Source organism: Tachypleus tridentatus, chromosome 13 (assembly GCF_004210375.1).
Source record: "Tachypleus tridentatus isolate NWPU-2018 chromosome 13, ASM421037v1, whole genome shotgun sequence".
In the NCBI taxonomy this organism is placed as follows: Eukaryota; Metazoa; Arthropoda; class Merostomata; order Xiphosura; family Limulidae; genus Tachypleus; species Tachypleus tridentatus.
The window spans coordinates 97,332,257-97,357,338 of record NC_134837.1 but is presented as its reverse complement, the minus strand read 5'-3'; the positions used below and the strand labels follow the sequence as shown (position 1 = coordinate 97,357,338).

The following is a 25,082-nucleotide window of genomic DNA, read 5'->3' as shown; positions in this document are numbered from 1 at the left end:
TCTAGTTCAGATTCGTAAACTGTTCACACAATATTTTTCAATATACTCTTACAGTTTGTACACAGAGGAAACTCTCTCCAATATCTTTTGTGACCTAACAATTTCGTTTCTCCATCCATGCGTCTAGCCTCTCTAAAATTGATGTTTCATTTTATTAATATGTACTTGATCGCCTACTTTCAACTGCAAGTTCACTTTGATGGAGATGTTTAAAGAGTCTTCCACACCATTGACTGATTAGAATAATTGGCGTCTGTTGGCATCATTTTATTACTGTGATGATGTTGTTTGTTGTGTTTTTCAATTAAGCACAAAGCTACACAATGGGCAATCTGTGCTCTGCCCACCACGAGTATCGAAACCCGGTTTTTAGCGTTGTAAGTCCGCAGACACACCGCTGAGCCACTGGGGGGCTACTATAATGATACAATTGATTACAGGTAGTAACCAGATTTTTCGGTACATGGATATACTTAGAAGTTCTATAATATGTTAAATAGCGCCACATTCTGATTTTAGCAGTACGATTACATTGTTCTGCTACAGATGCTTTTGTTTTACCAGGTGTAGTAAAAAGTGATTGTCCTATTCTTTCTGATTAAATTGAAACAGACAATTAATAATTTCTTTTCCAGCATCAGTCTGAAGTTTGTAGGATATTTGACGCTATTGAAAATTTGTTTGAAAGTTTTAATGAATGTTGCACCTGTTTTATTCTTTGGTGGAACAACCCATGCATATGTTTAAAACACGTCGATACACATGAGTAAATACTTTTATTGGTTATATTGATTTAAATTAAAACCATCCACCAACTTAGCCTGCTATTATTCATGAAACCTTTAAATGATCATACGTTTCTTGGAAATTAATATCTTACAAGCTTATGTAGTAATTATATATTCTGCAGGCTTGACCAGTCTTACCTAATGCTTTACAGATCTAAATAAGGCTGTATTTCGCCATAACTGACAGAGTGAGTATAATTATAATAAACAGATTGTAGTGCTTGATCCATATCGGACATTGTTTACTCTATAAACCTTTCATTCGCTTTACCATGAATTCTGTCTCTAATGGCAGTATTCGTTGGTTTGTTATAAAAAGCGAAATTAATTCTAGCTTGACTCAAAATATTATTAATTCTAAATGGTTAACAATAATTCATGATGTCATCCAAGACACAAATGAACAGATAACAAAAATATACTTTATTAAAAATTGCCTTATTTTTCACCTTTGGTTCTTGTTTTTTTAGTTGTTGCTTGATTCTATGCTTCATACACTACCATCTCTCAATGTTTCCCACAAACTTTTGCGTAATATTCATAACTGATAAATGATACGTAAATTCGTTTCACCGACTAGGACTAAGTTGTCTTTGCTTATGTAGTGTATCGTTTATCATGTCGATTATACTATTGTCCTGAACAGATCTTCCACTAATCATTAATTGTCCTCAATTATTCCATAATGAACTATCACTGGAGCTGATTTTATTCAGCAGAATTTCAGCTTTCGTTTAATATTTTTGTTGATTATGTATAATTTAAAAGTATCATCGAATCCATTTCTTATTTCTAGCAGATTCCATCGCTTCTATGTAAAAGGTCTGATGATGTTGTTGCAACTGACTGATCCTTGTTTTATGATCTATGGGTAACTGCCATTTTATATGACAGAATATATCTTATGATCTATTGAGCTTAATATTTTAAACGTTGCTCTTTCATAGCTTTTGGGTTGATAAAGCAAGTGTACCTGTTCTTCAGGTACTCTCGTTTGTGTGTTCCGTATGTTTTAATTTTAGGATATTTTCCAATACTACTTTCTGTCAAACCACCAAGTCATGCAAGTACAATGGCCACAACTAATAGCAGAAACCATCGTTTCTTTCTTGCTTACACAAGTTTTCCATGCTGTCAGCTCTTTCAATAATGACTTGTATCGAAAACGTTTATTTTTCGATGTTTACCATGGGAATGTTGTCCTTTAAGACCTTTAGAGGACATTTACAAATACAAGTGATGAGATCATCATAGCTGCTGGAAATTATTATCTTAATGTTAAGAAGCTCTTAGAGTTTTAGTGTTACTTGATTTAGTTGGAGCAAAATGGTTTCTTAAATAGTTTAATACCTAAAGGATAGAATCATATGCAAGAATAAAAACAAGACTATATAAAATACAATAGGTTCAATACAATCTTAATACGTATTTTTCATTTGGACAAAAGAATACCTGAGAAAATTAATGCTTCAAGTTAACACGAAAAACAGTTATTTCCAGGCCTAGGGAAACTGTAAATTAAACTAGTGTATGAATACGATAACCATCTGGAGATTGAAGTCTTTAGAGTAATACGAAACAATCCCTTTCAAGAATATATTGTAAGGTAAACTAACGTGTACATAAACCACGAAGTATGTATATAAACGAATCATTCTATAAAATGCAAAATATTAATATAACATAACCAAATACTGTGTTTAATGTTGATATTGGTGTGAAATGTTAAAGTTGACACTAACAATAATACATAAACTAATATTATGTTAATAACCATATTAATATATTTATGTAACATGACACAGTTTAACATTGATGAACATTCTCGAGTTGATCTCATGATGGTGCACGGTGTAACTCTCCACCCCATAACAACAAACATTTGAGCTTTAGCAACATAACTAACTCAAAACTATCAGCCTTATGGTGACACTTTGAGAAACTATGACGCCACATGATCTCTCCAGCCTCAAAGAATATTTCCACTGGGTAACATTCTTTGATCACCTCTCATCCACCCCCCCCCCCACCACCACCATTGAGGCGGTTCCTTTAAATTGGCTAACTACTGAGGTATATCTGCTATATCTTAATATTAATCTTAGAAATATCAACTACAAAAAGTATCTACGCCGAAAATGAGTTACATCATTGAACATTTTAGTTGTATGTTTTAGGTGTTAATGGTTCGTCATAAAATGGGTTATTCAGACCACCATATGTTTTTATTTAACGTTTCACTCACTAAATTGTAGCTTCGTGATTTAATATAATTTAAAGTCACACATTAGAAATAACTTAAAGCAAATTTGAAAACAAAAATCAAATTCGCCTAAAATAGTAGATTGGAATGCGGAAAGCAGTATTCATAAATTCTGTTATTAATGTAATATTTATTATCTGTATTAAAGGAATGGATCTGTAAAAAAACAAGCATGATATTTAATTTGAATGCATTCCAACTAGATCTTTAATTAGTTACTTCATTTAGAAGAATTTGTTGTTTTAAGTATATTATTACTTTCAATGCAAATTCATATGCGCGCTTTTATCAGTTATATCTACATAAGCCTTGCAGGATATAAGGCCTGAACTTAACACTTTATATCCTGCTGTCAATAACTAAAGAATCCCACAGTTGACTAATATGTTGTTATCAAAGCAAAAATAACTTAACTATAACTGTGCTTGTTTTGTGACCTTTTCAAATTAGCTACCGTTGAAATGGATAATAATGTTCTTCATTGTAAAAGGTACAAGTGTAATTTTGCAATTACTTCAAACACAAAGTTGTGTAGTTTTGGTTTGTTTTGTTTTGGCTCTTGCGCAAAGCTACACGACGGCCTTCTGCGCTAGCCGTCCCTAATTTAGCAGTGTAGAAGGAAGGCAGCTAGCCATCACCACCGACCGCCAACTATTGGGCTACTCTCTTACCGCCAAATAGTGGGATTAACTGTAACTTTATCACGCCCCCACGGCTGAAAGGGCGAGCATGTTTGATGTGTCGGGCATTCGGACCCGTAACCCTCAGATTACGAGTCTAGCGCCTCAGCCATCTGACTATGCCGGGCAGTGTAGCTTCGGACGAATATCCTATCCGAAAATAAACATTTATTTACAATCAACCAAGCAGACAGGTTGGCTAGAATGAATTGACATGTTAGATAAAAAATAACAGTTATCATAAAATGTTGTTCTTACCTGGAATGCACATTTCTCCCGTTTCGTCAGAATAACTTTTGTAGCCCTCTTCACACCGACACTCTCCATGTGAGTTACACATGGCATGGTCGTTATAATAGGAGCAAGACTCTGTGTAATCACATTTTCCCCATAATTTGGCTCCTAACAAAGAAATATTACAACTGTAACCCTCTCTTTGAAGTCTTTACTATGGTTTATAATTAAACAAACAATATTTATGTATCTATTTTTGATTACAATTGTAGATGAACAATTCTGTATTTCCAACTTGAAAATATTGTATTGAAATCAAACTATAATTAGATGTAAAACATTTTTACACTCTTGAGCTTAATGAAGCAAATTTGAAGTAATATGTAATCAGATTTTACCAAAAATTAAAGGAATAAATATCTTTCTTGAAGGGATAATAATAAGAGCTTCGGCATCTAAATATTTCAAAAGACCATAGTTAATTAATATGTATGTGTGCATCTGCTTTCCTTACCTTACCTAAGTGTTGTCGTAAAAAGTTTATTACTAGAAAACTTCAAAATGTTGTGTTACACTTTTGATTCTTGTACACAACTTTAGTAAGGATATCGAAAGCTCGTATTACAAATTGAATATTTGGCATAAGCAACTGTTTTAACTCTTTCACTGTCATTGACGTATGTAACCTTTATATGATTGGAATTTTGTACCCTCATGAGATTTACCAGCCAGTTAGGTTTCAAATAGGTAATATAGAATGTACTTCTTGATTTCTAAGAATAGAGTTTGCACTGGAAAAACTGCTTATTTGTAAACTGTTGTTGAAAGAGTTGATCTCATCTGAGTGTTATTGAGTTAGTGGTTAAAGTGTTTCGAGTGGTGGTTTACATATTCTTGAAATGATTGATTTTGATGCACTTTTACTGTGGTATGAGTCCAAAAAGTTTAAACAGTAAAACTGTTTTGGTTATCGACTAAAATATGTTTCAAATAAATTCCTGAACTCATAAAACTAATTTAAAAAACCAAACCACCTCTTAAATTTTCTGTGTCTATATTAATGTAGGTTCGAAAGTTACAGTGTAATTGCAAACCCATTGATGATATTCATATGAAATGTAAAAAAAGAAAATATATTTTAATACTTTAGACATTTATCCAAACAGATATTTAGTAAAACTACAAGTTTTAATATATTTTAATACTTCAGACATTTATCCAAACAGATATTTAGTAAAACTGCAAGTTACATAAAATGTTAAAAAAGACAACAGAAAGTAATTGTACTGCTATATCGTTCTATTTTGTGTGAAACTAAGTGAAAGAATAGAATTAATGCAAGAATATTAAATCGAAATATAATGCGGTTTTTTTTCAAAATAAAAACTAACAATGTAAATTATATACATAAATTATGTCGCAGTTATTATTCTTAAATATCTTGATAAAAAATAAAGAAATAACTATAAGTGTTATGAATGTTTATTTATTACTATAAGATAGGAATCATCGTGGCACTTGAGTTCTGGAAAACATCACAAGATGTATAACCAGAAGAGTTGCATTTTAGTCTGAAAAATTTAGGTCAACTGTTTGTTAACATTTTGAATATCGGATCTAATTTACTGAACCAAAACAATATCCGAATGAAAAATAAAATATCCTAGGAGTACGTGAAGAACAAGTAACACTGAAACAAATTCACAGAATGTTTAAAAGAAAATATTCCTTAAAGTTTTGAAAATTGCTTAAAGATTCGAAAATATATAAATATAATATAAACTTTGAAATTAAAATCATACAATAAAAATGTTTTAACATTACATCATATCTTTATATGAGTTGTTTAGTACATATATATATATATTAAATACTAAATCCTTAATAAATACCTTTGACACATCCCTTTCTTTTGACTCTAACAGGATATTCTTTTAGGCACTCGCATCTTTTTGTGGTTAAGTTGCAATAAATGTTGTGTAAATTATTACTACACGTGTTTTCACAAGGTTCACCAACATAGACGTCTAACCCTAAAAAGTACAAGACGTTACAGTTACTACAGTATTAACATTTTCTTTAATAATAACATCTGAAGATATTAGTGAGCGTGTAGAAAATAAAATGCGACATTAAAAGATAATATAATGAACAAAACATTTTGATTTTATTCAAGTATTATCAAATTATATGGTTAGATATATTTTAAAATTAACCAATTCAAAATTCATTGTCATTTATATAACTCCACAAGGTGACTCAGCAATACGTCTGAAGGCTTATTACGCTAAAAATTGGGTTTTGATACTTACAATGAACACGGTACAGATAACTCATTATGTAATTTTGTATTTAAAAAGTAACAAGCTAATAAAATGCTTTTACACAGGTACTTAACTACATCCCATCAGTGTGGACTCCTGTACGTGATGAGGGGACCTCCCAGGGAAGGTTCTGTTCTTTCAGTTTACCTCCTCTGAAATCTAAACATCCACCCACAAGTTTGCCGTGCGTGGCGACTCGTGAAGGGGAAGAGAGGATCCTGATGGTTGAGGGGTCTAACCCTAGCATACCACTTTGGTCTGGAATTCCTGTAGACGGGCGGCCTTAGGGTGGCTCCCTAGGGTCAATTGGCTGGTCCATTTGGGCTAGGGTCAACCAAGTACCAGTATTGGATGTTCTCAACAGGTATTGTGGACATTGTATCTCAAGCTGGTGTTTGAATAAGTGCTCACGAAAAACCCTGGTGTTGCTGCAGTGTCCTTGTTTGACATTGTAAGTGCGTCGCCTCGAAGGGTTTCATTGTGGATGGGGTCAGTGGGCACCGAAATATTCTTTTTTTTATTATGGATACACCTCCAATAAAAGAAAATAAAACGCATGACAACATAGAGAAAAATCCGACTACTGGCAAACGACTACACATTAATGACTCTGTACAGTCAAACCCACAACTTGAATCTGTCCCGCGATTTTTAATTATACATTCTTTACTGAAAACCCTTAGGGCAGATGTCTCCATTTTTTATTCAGAAGGGTTTGGAAGGGCTTGCTGGCTCTCCTAAATTGGCAAAAAAGTGACATTTTAGTAGAAACATCTTCATCACAACATTCCAAACTCCTCTTGAAATCAAAGGCCATTTGGGATATATCCATTGAGGTTACTCCTTATTCTACTTTGAATCCTTCCAGAGGAGTTATAGTTGAGAGGGATTTAAAGACCATTCCTGAGTCAGAGATCCTTGCAGGTTTCACCAGCCAAGATGTTACAGCCGTGCGCCGAATGTTTCCTCGTAAAGAAAGGATTATGGAGCCGATAAATGTTCTAATATTAACATTTACAACATCGCGTCCTCCTTTCACAATCAAGGCAGGATATCTGAATTGTAAAGTACGGCCTTGTATTTTTAACCCTGTTAGATGTTTCCATATTAATCTAATACCCTCCAAAACCAACGAAGTTAACAAATCTGTATCTGCTTCTATCTCTGTCCCTTCCACATCTTCCAGTCATTTCCCAAGTTCACCTTGTTCAAGGCGTAGTGTTTTCATGGGGTCTTCCTGTCTTGACACTCCAAAAATTAAACAAACCATTTGTTCACATCCTTAATCACTCCGACTTGCCTACTTGACCCAGAGCAGAATCAATAGACGGTGACAGACCCACATCCAGTAAAGAAAAAAAACGAGGTCGCAAGCAGAAGGTCTATTTGCCAAATTCTCCTCCAAAATAAATAAAAATAGCTACGTTAATCCAATGGAACTGTTGAAGTTTTCAATCAAATGTGAATAAAATCAAGGATGTGATTGACTTTTGTCATCTTAAATGTCTTTCTTTGCAGGAAACATTTTTAAAACCTACTAATACAGTCAAAATTCGACAATACTCCTTATACCGAAATGACAGGTCATGTACAGGACAAGAACACGAGGGAGTAACACTGCTGGTTGATCAGCATGTATCCACCCGGTCCTTATCATTGCATACGCCCTTGGAGGCTGCAGCCATCCGTTTCTCCTTGGGTCGTACCCATCACTGTTTGCTTTCTATATCTTACTCATGGAAAAAAATTATAATCAATCGGACCTTGATGTCCTCATTGAGCAACTGCCAACCCCATTTTTAATTTTGGTGGATCTTAATGGGTATAATCCCCTCTGGGATGGTTCTAGTATTGATGTGAGGGGTCGTTCTAAAGAGAATATGCTTCTGAATCACAACCTGTCTGTCTTCAATACTGGCTCTTACACTTATTTCATTCACCCAGTCGGTCATTTAATGCTATAGATCTTTCTATCTGTTCCCTTTCACTTTTCACTTGCTTTTCTTGGGAGGTTGACATCAATCCATGGGTTAGTAATCATTTTCCTTTCATATTAAGATAGATTAGCCATGGTCAGTGCCACCTGACCCGTGTGCGTCGGTGGAAGTTGGACCAGACCAAATGGCCCTTTTTCACTGCTCTCTCTGAAACTGATCCTGTCATCTTATGTAAATCATCGATAGATGGTTGTGTAGCAGCAGTAACTAACTGTATTGTCCAAGCAGCTGTTTAGTGCATCCCCAAAACCTCGACATCTTTCCCAACGTATTCCCGCCCTTGATGAAATTCTGCTTATTATATAATACGAAAAGCTCTGAAAGGCGCTTGAAATAAATTTCGTAGATATCCCACGCTTTCAAACCACATTGCATTTCAGCAAGTCCGAGCACATGCTCGGTGAGTTAGACGTCAAAGCCAGAAGGAATCTTGAATTAAATACACCTCCAGCATTTCTTCAACCACTAGTTCAAAAGTCATATGGGACAAGATCCGAAAGGTGAGTGGACGGTATACTTCTGCCCCCTCTCTATCTTAATATCCAATGGCCATAAAGTTGCTGATGTTCAAAGCGTTGTCAATTTCTCATGTATCTTGTTCTTCAAACTCATTTCCTTCCTTCTTAGCGATTAAAACAAGTTGAACATCTGCTTCCTTCCTTTTCAACTGATCATCACTATGACTATAATTGCCCTCTTACACTGGTGGAACTCAAACTTGTGCTTCATTGGACTGGAAATATATCAGCTGGACTTAATGATATACATTATCAGATGCTATGTCACCTTTCTCCTGCCTCTCCTACTATTTTCCTGGCTGTCTTTAACCAGATATGGTAGGAGTATATCTTTCCTGATGCTTGGCGCCAAACTATTGTACTCCCTATTCTTAAACCTGGGAAAGATCCAAATATTCCTTCAAATTACCGTCCAATTGCTTTGACGAGTTGCCTCAGTAAGATCTTAGAGAGGATGATTAATGTTCGGCTTATTTGGTTCCTTGAATCAAACAACCTTCTCTCACCCACTCGGTGTGAGTTCCGAAGACAACGCTCCATGATAGACCATTTAATTCATCTTGAAACATCAGTCAGAGAAGCCTTTTTGAAGCGACAATATCTTTTTTTTATTTTTTTATTTAAAGAAAGCTTATGATACAAAGTTAACAAATCAGTATCTACTTCTATCTCTGTCCCTACCTTGTTCAAGCCCAGGTCTTTTTGTTGATGACTTTCACATCTCATATCAGTCACCAAACATGAGGTTTACCGAGCGACAGCTACAAACTGCAATCAGTCGTATACTTCAGTAGACAATAGCAAATGGTTTTCAACTTTCTCTTTCTAAAACTGTTTGTGTACATTTCTGCCGTCAACTGGGTATTCATCCAGATCCAGAACTTCGTATTGATGACGCTGTACTTCCTTTCTTCCCTGAGGCAAAATTATTAGGTCTTATATTTGACTGTAAAATAATCTTTATTTCACATATCAAGCAACTTCGTGTTAAATGTATAAAAGCACTTTGCACTGGGACCTTTCGTACTTCTCCAATCCAAAGTTTGTACGAGGAGTCCCAAGAATCCCCTCTGTATATTCGCCGTTTGCAACTGTCTCTTATGTATGCTTCCAAAATTCGATCTTTCCTACAGCATCCTACTTGGGATTGTGTTTTCCATCCTCAGTGGGCCACACTTTTTTATAACGGAAAATCTGCCATTGTTCCTTTTAGCCTTCGTATCCAGGCACAATCAGAAAAATTGGATTTATCTTTGAATAGTATAGCAGTATCCACAGATGGGCCTCTTCCACCATGGCTAATTACTATCCACAACTGTGACCTATCTTTTAGTCATCTAAGAAAAGCAGATAGTCCCGATTGGAAATATCACTCTTTATTTGCTGAACATCTTTCAGACGATCCATCCATTCCCATATATACAAATGGTTCAAAATTAGGATACTCTGTAGGCTCTGCCACGGTTTGTTACAGTTCGGTTGTAGCACACAGAATCCCCTCTAGATTTCTGTGTTCACTGCCGAATTATATGCCATTTATCTTGCCCTGAATCATATTGAAACTATGCAATATACGAATTGTACGATCTATACTGATTCACTCAGCTGTCTATTGGCCCTGACATCATTCCATGTTAGTTACCACCCTATTCTTATCAATATAAACTGGCCCATCTTTCTTTATCATCTATCACTGTCCAGTGTTTTGGATATCAGGTTACGTTGGTATTCGTGGGAATGAGCTAGCTGACAGAGCAGCAAAGACCATCTGCTCTGGCTCTGTCACCACCTTACCTGTTCCATACATGGACTATGGTCCAGTTATCAAAACCCGACTTACATCAGTTGGCAGTCGATCTGAAGTGAGCAATGAAATAATAAGCTTTTTCAAATCAAGCCTTCTTTTGCTCTTTGGCCATCTTGTATCTGTAAAGATTGAAGGGAGGAAGTTGTTTTGACTAGGCTACATATTAATCACAGTTTTTTAACTCACCACTTCCTTCTATCTGGTACTGATGCACCAATGTATGGTTTGTGTGGCACTCAGGTCACAATCATACATATTTTATTATCATGCCGTAGTTACAACCAAGAACGACGACGCCATTTTAAACATATTTTTACGGTAGGTTTGACCTTGACATTAGTCAATGTCATAGATGATACTGCCCACCTCACTCATGTTTTTACGTTTTTAAGAGCCATTGGTCTTTTTAACTTAATTTAAGGTTTTTTGACAACATACTGTTTAGCATAATTTCTTTTACATATTTTAATTTTTACTTTTACCTGATTCCAGGTGACTGACAACAAGTTTGAACTTAATGCTTCAGTCTTTCTGGTCGGTCTTAATTTTACTTATTTTATGTATTTTTACCTTAATTTCCATATACCATTACAGTATACTACATCTTGTTTGACACGGATAGCCTAGTAGCTTTGTGCCGATAAACTTGAAATACCTACCTAACTACATAGTTGCATACTCTAGCATTAGAAACATAAATAGTATTACAATTTTTGCTTCTCAGAATACAACTGTTTATAAATCAAGGTCCGGCATGGCCAAGTTAAGGCGTTCGACTCGTATTCCGAGGGTCGTGGGCTCGAATCCCCGTCACAACAAACATGCTCGCCCTTTCAGCAGTGGGGCGTTTTTATGTGACAGTCAATCCCACTATTCGTTAGTAAAAGAGTAGCCCAAAAGTTAGCGGTGGGTGGTGATGACTAGCTGCCTTCCCTCTAGTCTTACACTGCTAAATTAGGGACGGTTAGCGCAGATAGCCCTCGAGTAGCTTTGCTCGAAATTCAAAAATAAAACAAACAAAAACATAAATAAAATCGATTTGAGTACAAAGGGTTGAGTGCATTGTAGTAAAACGATTTTGTATATGCAAATAAACAAGTCACATGGCAATAATAGCCAATATAAAGTCGTGGTAAGACTAAATGTATCAAAACTACATTTTGACTTTGTTTTGACTTATGTTGGTAGTTTGATGCTGATAAAATTTTATATCTTTTGAGAACAATAAGTCGCAACTGTTATCGACGTGTAATATCCATAGAGGTATACCATAAAAACGTGTTTAAACCAGGAATTTAGAGTCGGAAAACAAAATTTCCCTTATATTTAATGACATTGGTAAACAAATAAATATGAATCAACTTGGAGTGCCATAACCATCCAGAAAAAGACCTGTAGCACGTCGTCCTCCAGTCGTAGTGAGAACCTACGAACACATATTTGTGGCAAAAGCTGTCTACGTGGATCTGGCAATAGTAGACAATATAATCAAGAATGACCTCCATCTGTAAAATACAAACAATTTATTTGTACACATGCTACTTGGCCTGAAATAGAATACTCGACTTACGATTTGTGGAAAACCCATCGTCGAACACACTTGATTTTTAGCTGTGAGGGAATTTTATTGTGATGTTCCATTGCACTATCAAAAGGTTTTTAACCACTCCAAAATTAGAGACGGCTAACGTAGATAGGTCGCAAGCAGCTTTGAATGTATTCGATAACGAAATCAACAAATTGCTCCAACGACATATCTGTTGAACCACCCCTTACTTCATGCAACTGGAGAATGAAATGAATATTCATACTAATCTATATAAAAGTATGCCAACCTATAGATTTCTGTACGCTGGGATGTTGAAACATAAGCTGGAAAACTTTCGTCCCCACATACTAAAAGTATTGTAGAAAGCTAGCTTGTAGGAGGAATGTGCTTCAGACATAACATTTTGAAATCTAGACTAAATCTGTCAGACACTTTTTCTTATTATATATAATAAGTTGAAATATGTGCATGGAAGTGTTGGCTAAGAATTTTTCTACAGTAAGTATTTGTCACTTGGCGATAAATTTGCCAATAAATGAAGAGCACGCACTCCTCCTGTTTGAAAATAATATATGCAAAACAAGTGAAATGAATGTACAAAAATTCTTTACATTATGTATATATCATAGTTGTATCTTAAATACAGTACAGTTCTCTAGCTCTTGTCAAAAGTCCGCTTAGGCTAATCATCTGCTTTATAATTCAGTTGACAAGACGAAACATTTTTTCCAGTTTTGTTGTCAGTCTATAGTTCGCTTATTTCTTTTTTTTCTTCTCTTTCTTTTCTTCTACCACAATAGTGTCGGTGTATAATTCATTTACGCTGTCTTTGAGTTACTGTAGTTGTATCCTGAACTTCCTATACTCGGCTTTTAGTCAGGCCTATTACCAATAAACATCTGTTTCTTGCACATAGACCAACTTTCAAATAATTATTTGCTTTTTTTAAAAAGTCCACACAGGTAGGATCGATTGCTTTAAAACACCCTTTTATGAGACAAATTATTCTCGTGAAATCTCAGAAAACTGTTAATCTCACTTTAACATATCAGCTATAAGACTATTCGCTCCTATAATGCGTAACTTTAATTTTTCTGCCTTTCTCTGACCACAACTATGTTTCACACGGCTTTACTTTTGGTTCTTTTCCCGCTTTCGTTTTTCGTTTGCTGTTGTTGTTGTTGTTTTGAATTGACCACAAAGCTACACAACAGGCTATCTATGCTCTGCCCACCACGGGTATCGAAACCTGGTGTTTAGCGTTGTAAATCCGCATACATACCGCTGAGCCATTGGGGGCTTTTCATTTGCTTGTTGCTATTTATACGTCTATCACTCAGGCGTTCTAGTAATTTCTATGTTCTCGACAGCAGTAGATTTCACAAGACATTCGATAGCATCGACATTAATAACTTACAAATATTACTTCCAATAATGATATGCTTGTGACTTTCTTATATTAAAAAAAATACCACTTAAAATCATGAAATGTTAACTCACAAAATAAATTAATCAATACTTCCTACACGAAACAGTTATTTGTATCTGACCAATTTAAAAAGCTTTTGCTAAAAAGCACACTCGTTAATTAGAGAATAACTGGACGTGGCGATATGGATTACAACAATGTGGTGATGTTCGAAAATCCTCTTCATTACAACAAACTCACTGTTTGTAAGAAGTAGTTTATCAAGATACTCAATGTCTTCACGCGATTTTGCATTAATCCATGAAAGTATTTCAAATATTCCTGTATACATACTAATATTACCACCCAATTCTGCATTGTTTGTAATAAATACAAAGCCACGCAATGTATGTGTTCTTCCCACCACGGGTATCAAAACACTGTTTGTAGCGTTTTAAATAAGCATACATACTGCTGTGCCACTTAGTAAACATAGTAAAAACATTTTCTTTTTATTAAAATTCTGTCAGCTGTACATCTTTCACAGAAATATGAATATACTAATCTAAATGTAATATTTGAAATTCAATATATTTCAAATTGAAATTCGGCTTATATTCATTCAGTAAAATATAGCTTTAGTTTCCTTTGCCTTTCCAGCTTGAACGACCTAAAATTCTTATAATTAAAACTGAACTGCAAAGTAGAGAACGGCTTATTTTATATTCAGTAGAACATCAGGTTTCCTTTAGGTGTTCAAAGCTATAAACACTACTGTTTAATTTTAAACAGTATTTTATTAGTCTACAGGTTTTATACAATAAAACCATTGTATTTTACAGTATACACATACAGTTGGAAGGCGCCCGTACTTGTTTTCTAACACTTGTGTATTTTGGACAAGTGATATTTGACTCACTAGTAGAAATATCATATTAATTCTACTTGTGGCTTTGTATGTATGTGTGTCCAGCTAATTTAGCCCACATTTTTTGTACTAATACAATCAAACGTGTCTTTATATGGGATAGTCCTTTATCAATCACTCCAGAAGGTCACCAAGGCATGATGGAGCTTAAGAGTACGTTTTAAGGCTATTAAACTGGAATATAACATCGGATTTTGTGTTAATGTCTCCCCTTCTTGAGATCCCAGAATTCCCATGTTTGAGATTGTATTCATAATCCCCCAATCCACTCGGATGTCCTTACAAGAATATTTTTCTTGGGTAAGGGCCCCACCAACTGAGGTTGGATACAGAAGTAGCTGGAAACAATGAAGGACCTTAGTTAAAGTTGTGATTTAACTTTCTTTTTGTGTATTTGTAGTAACAACAAGTATTTACCTGTTTTCAATAATGTAAGGATTTAAACTTAAATAAATATTACATTTTATGCCAAAGAAAACTGCACTATTTCTTAAATTTAGTATATATTATAGGTATGTTCAAGAAAGTTGGCAGTGTTTAAAATGAATTAATAAAGAAAGATGTGACATTAACTGTATATAAGCTTTACTTTTATAAACTGCAATTTTACAGATGTTTAAATTTACGTTTTATGAAAATATTTTAAATGGTGAGACATTTAATAAAACTGGTTTTGAGGCTGTCATCTGGTGAAAGTTATCAAAATTATATCTTTATTTTATAGTTGCGTTGTAATAAGTAGCTGTGGTTATATGATGGGAAAAAAATTGAAACATAAAATATCAACACTTTGAAGGAGAATTTTCAGAATAAAACAAAAATGAAAGTGAAACGCACATACGCATCTTACAACCTTAGAAAAAGTTAAATTTTTATTTATATCTACATTAATACACTTTCCTTTATCTTAGGCACACCTATAATTTACGATCTCTACCGTACTTCAATGAATTGGACAGCATGATGAGATGCAATAATGTTTAAAATATTGATTATGGTAAAATATAATATATTATACCCTCAACTGATTATAGTAAAATATAATATGTTGTACCTTTAAAGCTCATATAAAAGAAAAGTTCTGAATATATTTGCAAATAAAAGGAATGATATTCTATCCGCTTTGTAAATTAGAAAGTATCACGAGGACGAAAGACAGAAAAGAAACTGATAAATGTAGAATTTACCAAATTATTTGTAACTAGGGTAAAGTTTCTTTGGGAACCTGACGATGACCAAAGAAGGTCGAAACGTTGTTCGCTCCTCTACGTAAACAAACAAAAAAAAATTCTCAACCCAAACGAGCCGTTTTTACATATATAGGGTCAAGTTTATATTGGCCAAACGTGTAGAAATTTAAAATTTAGGATCAAAGAACATGAAAACGCGGAAGAAAATACAAAGTAAATGAATCGATATTAGCAGAACAAGTGGCTGCAACATCTCATGTTATATGGGCTATAACATAAATAAATATGGGTTATAACTTAAATAAATATTACATTTTACGCCAAAGAAAACTGCACTATTTCTTAAATTTAGTATATATTATAGGTATGTTCAACATAAATAAATATGGGCTATAACTTAAATAAATATTACATTTTATGCCAAAGAAAACTGCACTATTTCAAACTGCAGTTTGAGTAACAATAATTTGATAAAATAAGTAAAATTTAAAATTTAATTAAATATCAGAGAAATAACTGAAATTGAAAAAAAAATGGATGTATTTAATAAAGAATAAATCATGTTAAATTCAGATCAGCTCTTTTGATACTAGGCGGGTAGTAAAAGGTTTAATTGCTAATTTTTACTAAATGTTATTCATCATAGGATAAACATCGGGAAACGAAAGTAATACTTTTTTTTTATTTAATTAAAGCTCTTGTTGCTACTTATACGTTATCACTAAAGCCAGAGGTCCCCAAACTATGGTTCGCAGGCCCCTGGGGATCCTCAATAGTACTTAATGGTCTGCAGTAATACACCAAATTTACCGTTTACTGAAAGTTTGGTTTGTTTTTAATTTCGTGCAAAGCTACACAAGAGCTATCTGCGCTAGCCGTCCTTAATTTAGCAGCGTAAGACTAGAAGGAGGGCAGCTGGTCATGACCACCCACCACCAACTCTTTTGATACTCTTTTACCAACGCTCCCACGGCTAAAAGGGTAAGCATGTTCGGTGTGACAGGGATTCGAACCCGCAACCCTCAGATTTCAAATTGTCATACATTGGCCCAAGAATCCGTAAGTTTGATTGAGCAAAGCAGTATCATCCTTCGCAGTAAGTTGTATTTTTTTTTAATATGTAAATCTGTTTTCTTTGTTCTTCTCTTAAAACTATAATCAAGCTGTAAAAATAGTGAAATACGTATAGGATACACCAGTTACATATTATAAAAGCTACTTTTAATGGGAGATGGTCTGCCAATTAGGCTTAAAACTTTAAGTTTAATCCTAATTGAAATAATCTGTAAAATAAGTTCATGCGCATATTTGAAAGGGAAAAAAGCAAAATATAATATTTATGTATAATTTGGTAAAACCAACTATTAAAGTTTATCTTCAAAAGTTTCCTGAATAAGAAATATAGTATTATCTTAATAGGCAAAATTATGATGATAGCCTGACCTTTTATTAACAATTTAAAAAAATACGTTTTCTGTGTTGTTTTTGCGTTGAGAATCAATTAGTCACTAGTAAAACAGATAAAACTGCATTTTTATTAGATTTAACTTAACTAACAACCAATACACACTTATTCTAAGGAACAATTTCCCTGGTAGATCCAATAACGATTAATCAACAAACTCATTTGAATTTTAACATTAACTTCACTATTTCTGAATCGAGAAACAGTTTTTGGTAATTAAATTTGTTTTTCGAGTTTGTTATATTTCTGTTAGCAGTTTTCTTTTATATTATATTTCTGTATTATTGTTTCGTCAGAGGTCATGTCTGTGACGTGTTTCTACTCAAGTTGACCAGATCCAAGCCAATGGCAGAATATTTTACGTGACGTATGTAAAAGAGTAGCCCAAGAGTTGGCGGTGGGTGGTGATGACTAGCTGCCTTCCCTCTTGCCTTACCTTGCTAAATTAGGGACGGCTAGCACAGATAGCGCTCGTGTAGCTTTGCGCGAAAGTCAAAAACAAACAAACAAATAATTTTTATATGTCAGGTGATAAGCGTCTAGCCTAACACATAATTTTTGTTATCAAAAGTTTAAGAAATGGTTTGAAAGTTCAAAACGTGAGTCAGGCATGAGTAGGGTATTGAGATTTTCGACTGGATAATGAAACAACCATCTACTTAGCTTAGGCAGAGAATGTTGAGCTTGTGTTTTCAACAAAATGCCAGACATACGAAAAGTACCGAACTTACGAGATAATTTGCAAATAAAATGAATCTCTATCGAGACATTTATATGTAAGATTAGGCCTATACTTACTTACACGAAACGTGTACAAATTGTACTTGTAGTGAGATAAGTAAAATACTTTTATTATTACTGAGTAAATGGACTTGACATTCTTCTTTTTATCGAATAATCCTAACAGAAGATGTTGTATTTTCTTAAACCTGAACCGAGCGTTAAATTAAATATTAGGTAGTTATGCTACGTAATCACTCATCTCGTAGAATGACTGGAAATCAAATAATTGGAATTTTTTAGTCTCTTCGGAAAATAAATAATTTCATAATATCCATGTAATGAATGCACATATATCATATTTTCTGGAGTTACATTTTTTTATATACCGGTTTGTTTTAGAGCAAAGCTGCATCGGGTCATCTGCTATGTCTACCATAAGAATCAAAGTCCAGGGTTTAAGCATTGTAAAGTCGTAAAATTACCGCTGTCCTCCCAGGGTATAAATGCGGTATTATAATAAATAACAGCTTTGTTAGCTGTAAATTTTCCTCATTAGCTCAGCGGTAAGCTAGAGAGCTTACAACACTAAAATTTGGATTTGATTCACGTTCTAAACGCGCCACAGATAGCCCGTTGTGCGTCTCTGGGCGAAAATGAATCAAACAGATAATACGTGCAGTTGTATAATCCATGCAAAGATGTTTCTCAATCTTAATCGATTAACAATTTAAGTGCATTATCAATATGTTTATTCAAGACTAATGAACTGCGTATTATCTAAAGTTAGGTTAATGTACTCAAGAGTGTAATGATTGAAGCAAGCCAATTTCGGTAAGGTAAGCACTGATGTTTGAAAGAAAGCATTACGAGAACGTCAGTATAAGATATGAATAATGCAAAAGGTACGACATCAAATGAAAAGATAGACACGCAATAAAAAATATTTCCTTTTCCTTGGAAATTAGTTTCTGGTTGGAGATTACCGTGATAAAGGTCATCTAACATCATTCTTTTCAGAATAAACTGATGTTCTTAATATCAGACTTATGTAACGGGAGGGATAAAATAAAATATGGGTTTGAAAACTTGTTTTCCTTTACCAAAACCAAAATTACTTTTGTGGAAAAAACATGAAAAATACTGCCCTGGTGCGTCAACCATATCTTAATATGAAGCATTGTAGGTACAGCTAGGAAAGAAAATGCAAAAGAATAAATGGTCAAACTAACAAATTACCTCAAGTTCAATCTTTTCAAATTAAATACAAAACCATCCTAGTTTGTACAGGGTGGTATAAATATGGTGAAAAAATCATCAAACCTGAATAATAAGAAATTTTGTATTCATTAGACCCATCTCCCACCCAAAAACCTATTTAAGACATAAATACAAGCCTAGCTGTAGGAATATTATGAAAGTTAATTGTATATTTTGTAAAATGTTTTCAGTATAGAGTTGAAATGTTCTGAAGCGCACAAGGAGGCTCAAAATAGCACAATAAATGTTTTTCTTAAGCGAATAGGGATTACAAAATCAAAATATGCCAGTCAGTCAAAAAGAAGATTGGCCACTGTGTTTGAAGTAGTAGATAAAATTTAGATGTAACAAACATATTTTTTCTAAAAGTACTTATAGTATATGTTGTCTTTCTAAGATATAGAACAGGGATTTCCAACAGGCGGCACGCGGGCCGCATGCGGACCGTGGCACGGTTTTGTGTGGCCCGCGAAGGTCTATTGAAAAATAACCCCCTTTTATAATATTTTTTTTTTTGTAGTGAAGAAATGAAAAATTCTGACTTGCGAGGTAAAAATGTATGAAAGCTCCAACTGACACTCACTAATGAAATTTTAAAATTTATTTTGTGTGCACCTATATGTTTATTATTTATGCCTCTATAATTTTACAGTAATATCTTTTAAGTTATATTATATACACCACGGAGTATTATATCATAATTCTCTTGCTAGACAAAGTGGACTCGCTCAGTTATATACTCCCTCTGTTTGTTATTCTAGTTTCTTTTATATACAGCATTTTTCATTAAATTTATTTATTACGCAATTGAACATGTTTAAATTACATTTTTCTTTATTTCACAATGAAATACATCTTTTTTCACAAATATACCTGTCCAAATATCATGTAACGTAAAGTAAGTCACTGCATTCCTCCATACCGAGCGTAACGCACTGTCTAAGACATGTAAGTTGTTTCCGTGGCTTCCACTCACACTGTGTATTTTGTGCTGTGGAAAATTTAGTAGATTTTCTTTCGTGTGTAAAGACAGGGCACCGTCTACGAATGTAGTTGACGTGAACTTCCTTCGAAGATAATAAATGCTCAATAACAGCAATAATGAGGGGTGGGAGAATCTGGGAATCCATCAAATCTATCATTAATATGCCCCTTGTTCAAAACCATCATCTCACAAAGTTTGGTTGAGATTAGCTTAGAGACTACGAGTAGTTAGATAATAGACAAACATACAGACACAGATTTATATATATATATATATCATAATTCGAATTGGGAAAAATTGTTATGCAAATATTAAATGTATCTGGTTAAGATATTACAATATATATTTTAATATCACATATAAAGCGAAATATCCTTAACAATTACAGAATTTGGGGGTATTGAGAAACTTATAAGACTGTCAAAATACAGTTTCAAGTATTATTTTGTTTAAAAAACGTTTTTAAATTGAAAATGCTGTTGAACATAGAGTGCTTTGTGGGTTTATAATATCTGCATGGACTTATTTAAAAACAGTACTTTGGATTATGAAGATGTACACTTGCAAATCTAAACGTCATTATTTAACAAGCTCACATAAACGGAAAAATTCCGTTAAATCTAGCAATATTTAACATAATTGTGATGTCACGTCAAAACATACGAGGAAAACTTTATTTCAAACGATAAAAATCTGTACACTTCCAGTATATATATATATATGTTCATTTATTTATTTATCTCTTCTATGCAAGAAAATCTGACGCAAGTAATATATATATATTGGTTGCGTCAGATCTTCTTGCGTAGAAGAGATAAATTGCATTAATATGGCACTCGAGCTATTTTTCTACTGGATGTTGTTTCTATGGTAACAACACGTAGGTTCTCAAACGTACTATTGAGTGAACTAAGCTGTAGAGGATTTTATCTCTTTCTCGTTTTCTGTTATTGGTGTAGGACGCTGCCATACACTTAAATACTTTAATATCTTATATTGAGGCTTATAAGTCACTTAAAAGTAGTAACGCGTTAATATATTATAACATTAGGGAATTCCTCAATGAGAAAATGGATAGTATTATAATATTTAACATCAAGAAAACTTTATTGAAACAACGACAAACTGACACGCTTTATCAACTTTTATAACATTAATTTTGATGCTGACATAAATCAAATGCATTACTAAATTGAATGGAAAATCATAGATAATTCTGTTCATTCTTAAATACACCTTAAGTAAAATATTAAGAATCTAATAATGCTTGAGTAAGTCAAATATTCTGTTTCTTGAAAAGTGAAAAAAATATATAACAACCAAAGAACACTAGACATAACGCATAATTTAACGGAGAGGTGAAACAACATTTTTTTGAATGTTCTTTTTAAAATCCAATATTCATTGAAGGTTTATAATGTTACTATCATAGTAAACGCAATTTATATGTATGAAGTCAATTACGCTTTTCGGCTTCAAACTATATTGAAACACCACGATATTTTGTTTCAGTTCCAGATTTAATGTTCATTTAAAAAATTGTCAAATATTATTTTTTATACTTCATAGTTTTATGTTTGCATTTTGCAGTCCATGTTTAACCAATATCTTTTTTATAGAACTACGGGCTGAATCCATATAAAAGTTAATTGCATATCGTAAGAACCGATTATTTCATCATTATTATGCAGACCAAAGGCACAAAAATCAACAGAGCTGCATCCTGGAACAAAAAAAAAAAAAGGTAAATTGACTGAATTAATATGATTTCACTTTCTTCAACGTGTTTATTTCATGTAAACAGTCCTCCTGGTGTGTCAGCGATAGCTAAGATCTGGAATATGAGTCCACGCGTTTAACACAGCAGAAAACTCGATGTAGCTTTGCTTTGAAACAAACGAGTCATGTAAACAACATTTGATTGCGAGGTATGGCCAAAAGCTTGTGAACCTTTATTAACTTCAAACTACTGTTTATTATATTGTTGATGGTAGTTAAAAAAAAAAAAAAGGCTTGGATGCATTACAATCCCTTTTTGGATTTGTGGGTTCTCTTTCGTAACCTTACTATTCTCATTTTGCGGGTGAGGCCGTTATTCCGAATTAGCTAGTAGTGTGGTATAGGACCCCGTTGTCCAAAACGTTTTGTTGCGCAAACGTGGGTATTTTCCGATTCAATAACAAATATCAAAGGCTTCCTTATTTGAAATGTTACGTTATTTGGCCTTTACATACGCAAATATTCTCCTTTCAAAAAATGTTGTGATATAACGCTTCGACCGTAAGCCTATTTTTGATGGTATTGCACTGTTCAATGGCTATGATTTATCGTAAACCAAATATATAATTGTCAAACATGTCATTATATCAACACTAACATCTGTATGCTACTGCACTAGTGGATTCCAGTTATTCAAATAAAGTGCTTTCAGCTATTTTTTTAAATATATATATATATAATATGCATGTGATATTGGAAAAATGAATTGTATCGAATGTTATTATTCAGACTATGCAAAAACAAGAGAGCATGTATTACACTTCTGAATAAAGAAAAGTAAAGACAGATTTATATTGTGACAAATATATATAAAAGTAATAATGATAAAGCTAATTAAACAATATCAAAAGGAAAGACTGGGTTAAAAACAGCAGATCCAAACCTCTGACTAATTATATTAGTTTGTTATAACCAAAAACAAGCCGCAACGAAAATAAAAAACGCCGCACTAATTTAAAGGATCCCATAGTACATTTTATATCCCACATTGTAGCTTGTACCCTGGAATCCTTTAAATTAGTGCAGTGTTATTTTTATTTTTGTTTTAATTAATTTTTCTTTCGGCTTGTTTTTGGTTGCAACAAACTGATGTGTGTGCACATATATATATATATATATATATATGTATGTATATACACATACAGTTCGTTATAAGTTCCTTATCGTTGGCACTCTGGGTCATGAACTATAGGAAATAAAAATCACGGGACAGATATTTTTTGTTAGAAAATTCTCAGTGTTACCAGAACAGTATTTATATATATATATATATATTCCAAACTAAATCCGTGGAATACATTTGAAAACAAAATATATATATATATAAAGTGATTTTAAAATTTGAGATGCTTTCTCGTGTGTTCATAATATGTTTGGAAAAATTTTTAAAGTTTCTCTAATTTTGATTGAAAATCATGGAAGCTTTTTAAAAACACAAGAATAATACTATAGTAGCCTATTCAATATTTTCTTATGGTTATGTTTTACATCTGTACTTCAAGTCAATCGGACTAATCAACCGAAAATTGTTGTTTGTATACAACAAACCGACCGAGAGATTGTGTAATTACAACAGGTTTTGTTTGTTTGAAGTTAAACACAAAGCTACACAATGGGCTGTCTGTGCTCTTGTACGCCACGGGTGTCAAAACTCGGTTTTTAGCGTTGTAAGTCCGTAGAAACTATATCAAGAAATATAGATTCAAGGTTGATAAATAAACCATCGCTATATGTTCACACCAATCAGGCTTTCAAAAATTCTCTCTTGTGTGTATATTTACATACACTGATCAGTATTTATATATATATATATATCATTTCGTGTTTCACTCTAAGTATTTAGTAAAATACAAGTTCTAACGTCTAAATGCTTTCACAATTTTTAGTTGTTACCATACCCAAGCTCATTATTTATGTGTTTTTGTCATCCTTGTCCCTTTCATCTTTTGAATGCCAAAGATGAACGTGATATATTACATTAGACTAAAGCTAACTATTTTATACAGTTTAGGTGCATTTACTGAAATTTATAAGAGAAGGTACTATAGTTCGTATAACATATGAGGATAACTAAATAAATAATAAGTGTTTCGACAGAAAGAGAAGAATGACCGAAACCTACTGATGTTTTGTTCGTTGTATTAGAACTATTATGGAGCGTCACCACATCGTGAGATTCAGTATCATAAAGTTCGATCGTGCTCTGTTTGACGACTATGTATCTTGGCAATATCCCTTCGGCGTAGTTTCTATTCTAAAAGACTCCGTCATAAGACTTTAATGTCAAAAACACACCATTAATCCCTGATGCTTTCCAATTGTTTCGATAGCCTAATTGCACAAGACCCACAGGTTTTCGTATGAAATAGTATGAATACGCGTTTACTTCTCTAGCTGCTTGATATAGGCGAAGGTGAATGAGTGTGTGGTGGAAGCAGCCTTTATACACGTGACTTGTTTTGGTTTTGTAGACAGAGACCTTTCTTGAGAACGTTGCCTGCTGTTACCTGAGATACGTGAACTGTTTTTGCAACTGACCTTTGTGTTATTGAATTCTTATGTTATATGATGCCGCACTTTGCTTACCCTTGCTGAGTTATGACTTGATGCAAGTTTCCTTCTAGATAATCATTATCTCCCAAGTTCATCCATATTCTTTAGTTTCCAAAGACATTAATAATAGGGCATGTCCCCGCCTTCGAAATTCTAAATTTGCGGTCTGAATGTATCTTTATGATACAAATGCATGAATATTTTACGTTCCAAATGTGGTGAGATTTCAGCAGCATCAACATACGTGCAAAACGCGAAATATTTTCACATTTTACTTTTTTGGTTTGGTTTGATTTTGAATTTCACGCAAAGCTACTCGAGGGCTATCTGCGCTAGCCATCCCTAATTTAGCATTGTAAAACTTGAGGGAAGGTAGCTAGTCATTACCACCCACCGCCAACTCTTGGGCTACTCTTTTACCAACGAATAGCGGAATTGACCGTCACATTATAACGTATCCATGGCTGAAAGGGCGTGCATGTTGGTGTGACAGGGATTCCAACCCGCGACCCTCAGATTACGAGTCGCATTTTAGTTTTGATACATGACTTTAAAGTTCAACGTTATAACGGTTTTGAATATCACGCGGCTTGTCGAGTTTCACATTCATGATGATTTTACTGTAACGTTATGA

The 25,082-nt window shown here is 33.7% G+C and overlaps 1 protein-coding gene across 1 annotated transcript in view; it reads right to left on the bottom strand.

Moving 5' to 3' along the window:
• LOC143239212 (uncharacterized) overlaps positions 1–25,082 on the bottom strand; it is a 72,296-nt gene that overhangs the window by 25,854 nt on the left and 21,360 nt on the right. The window contains exons 2-3 of the mRNA XM_076480103.1: positions 5,858–5,998; positions 3,990–4,133 (exon numbers count right to left, since the gene is read on the bottom strand). Of these exons, the coding sequence (XP_076336218.1) occupies positions 3,990–4,133; positions 5,858–5,998 (285 nt within the window). The remainder of the gene's footprint in view (positions 1–3,989; positions 4,134–5,857; positions 5,999–25,082) is intronic.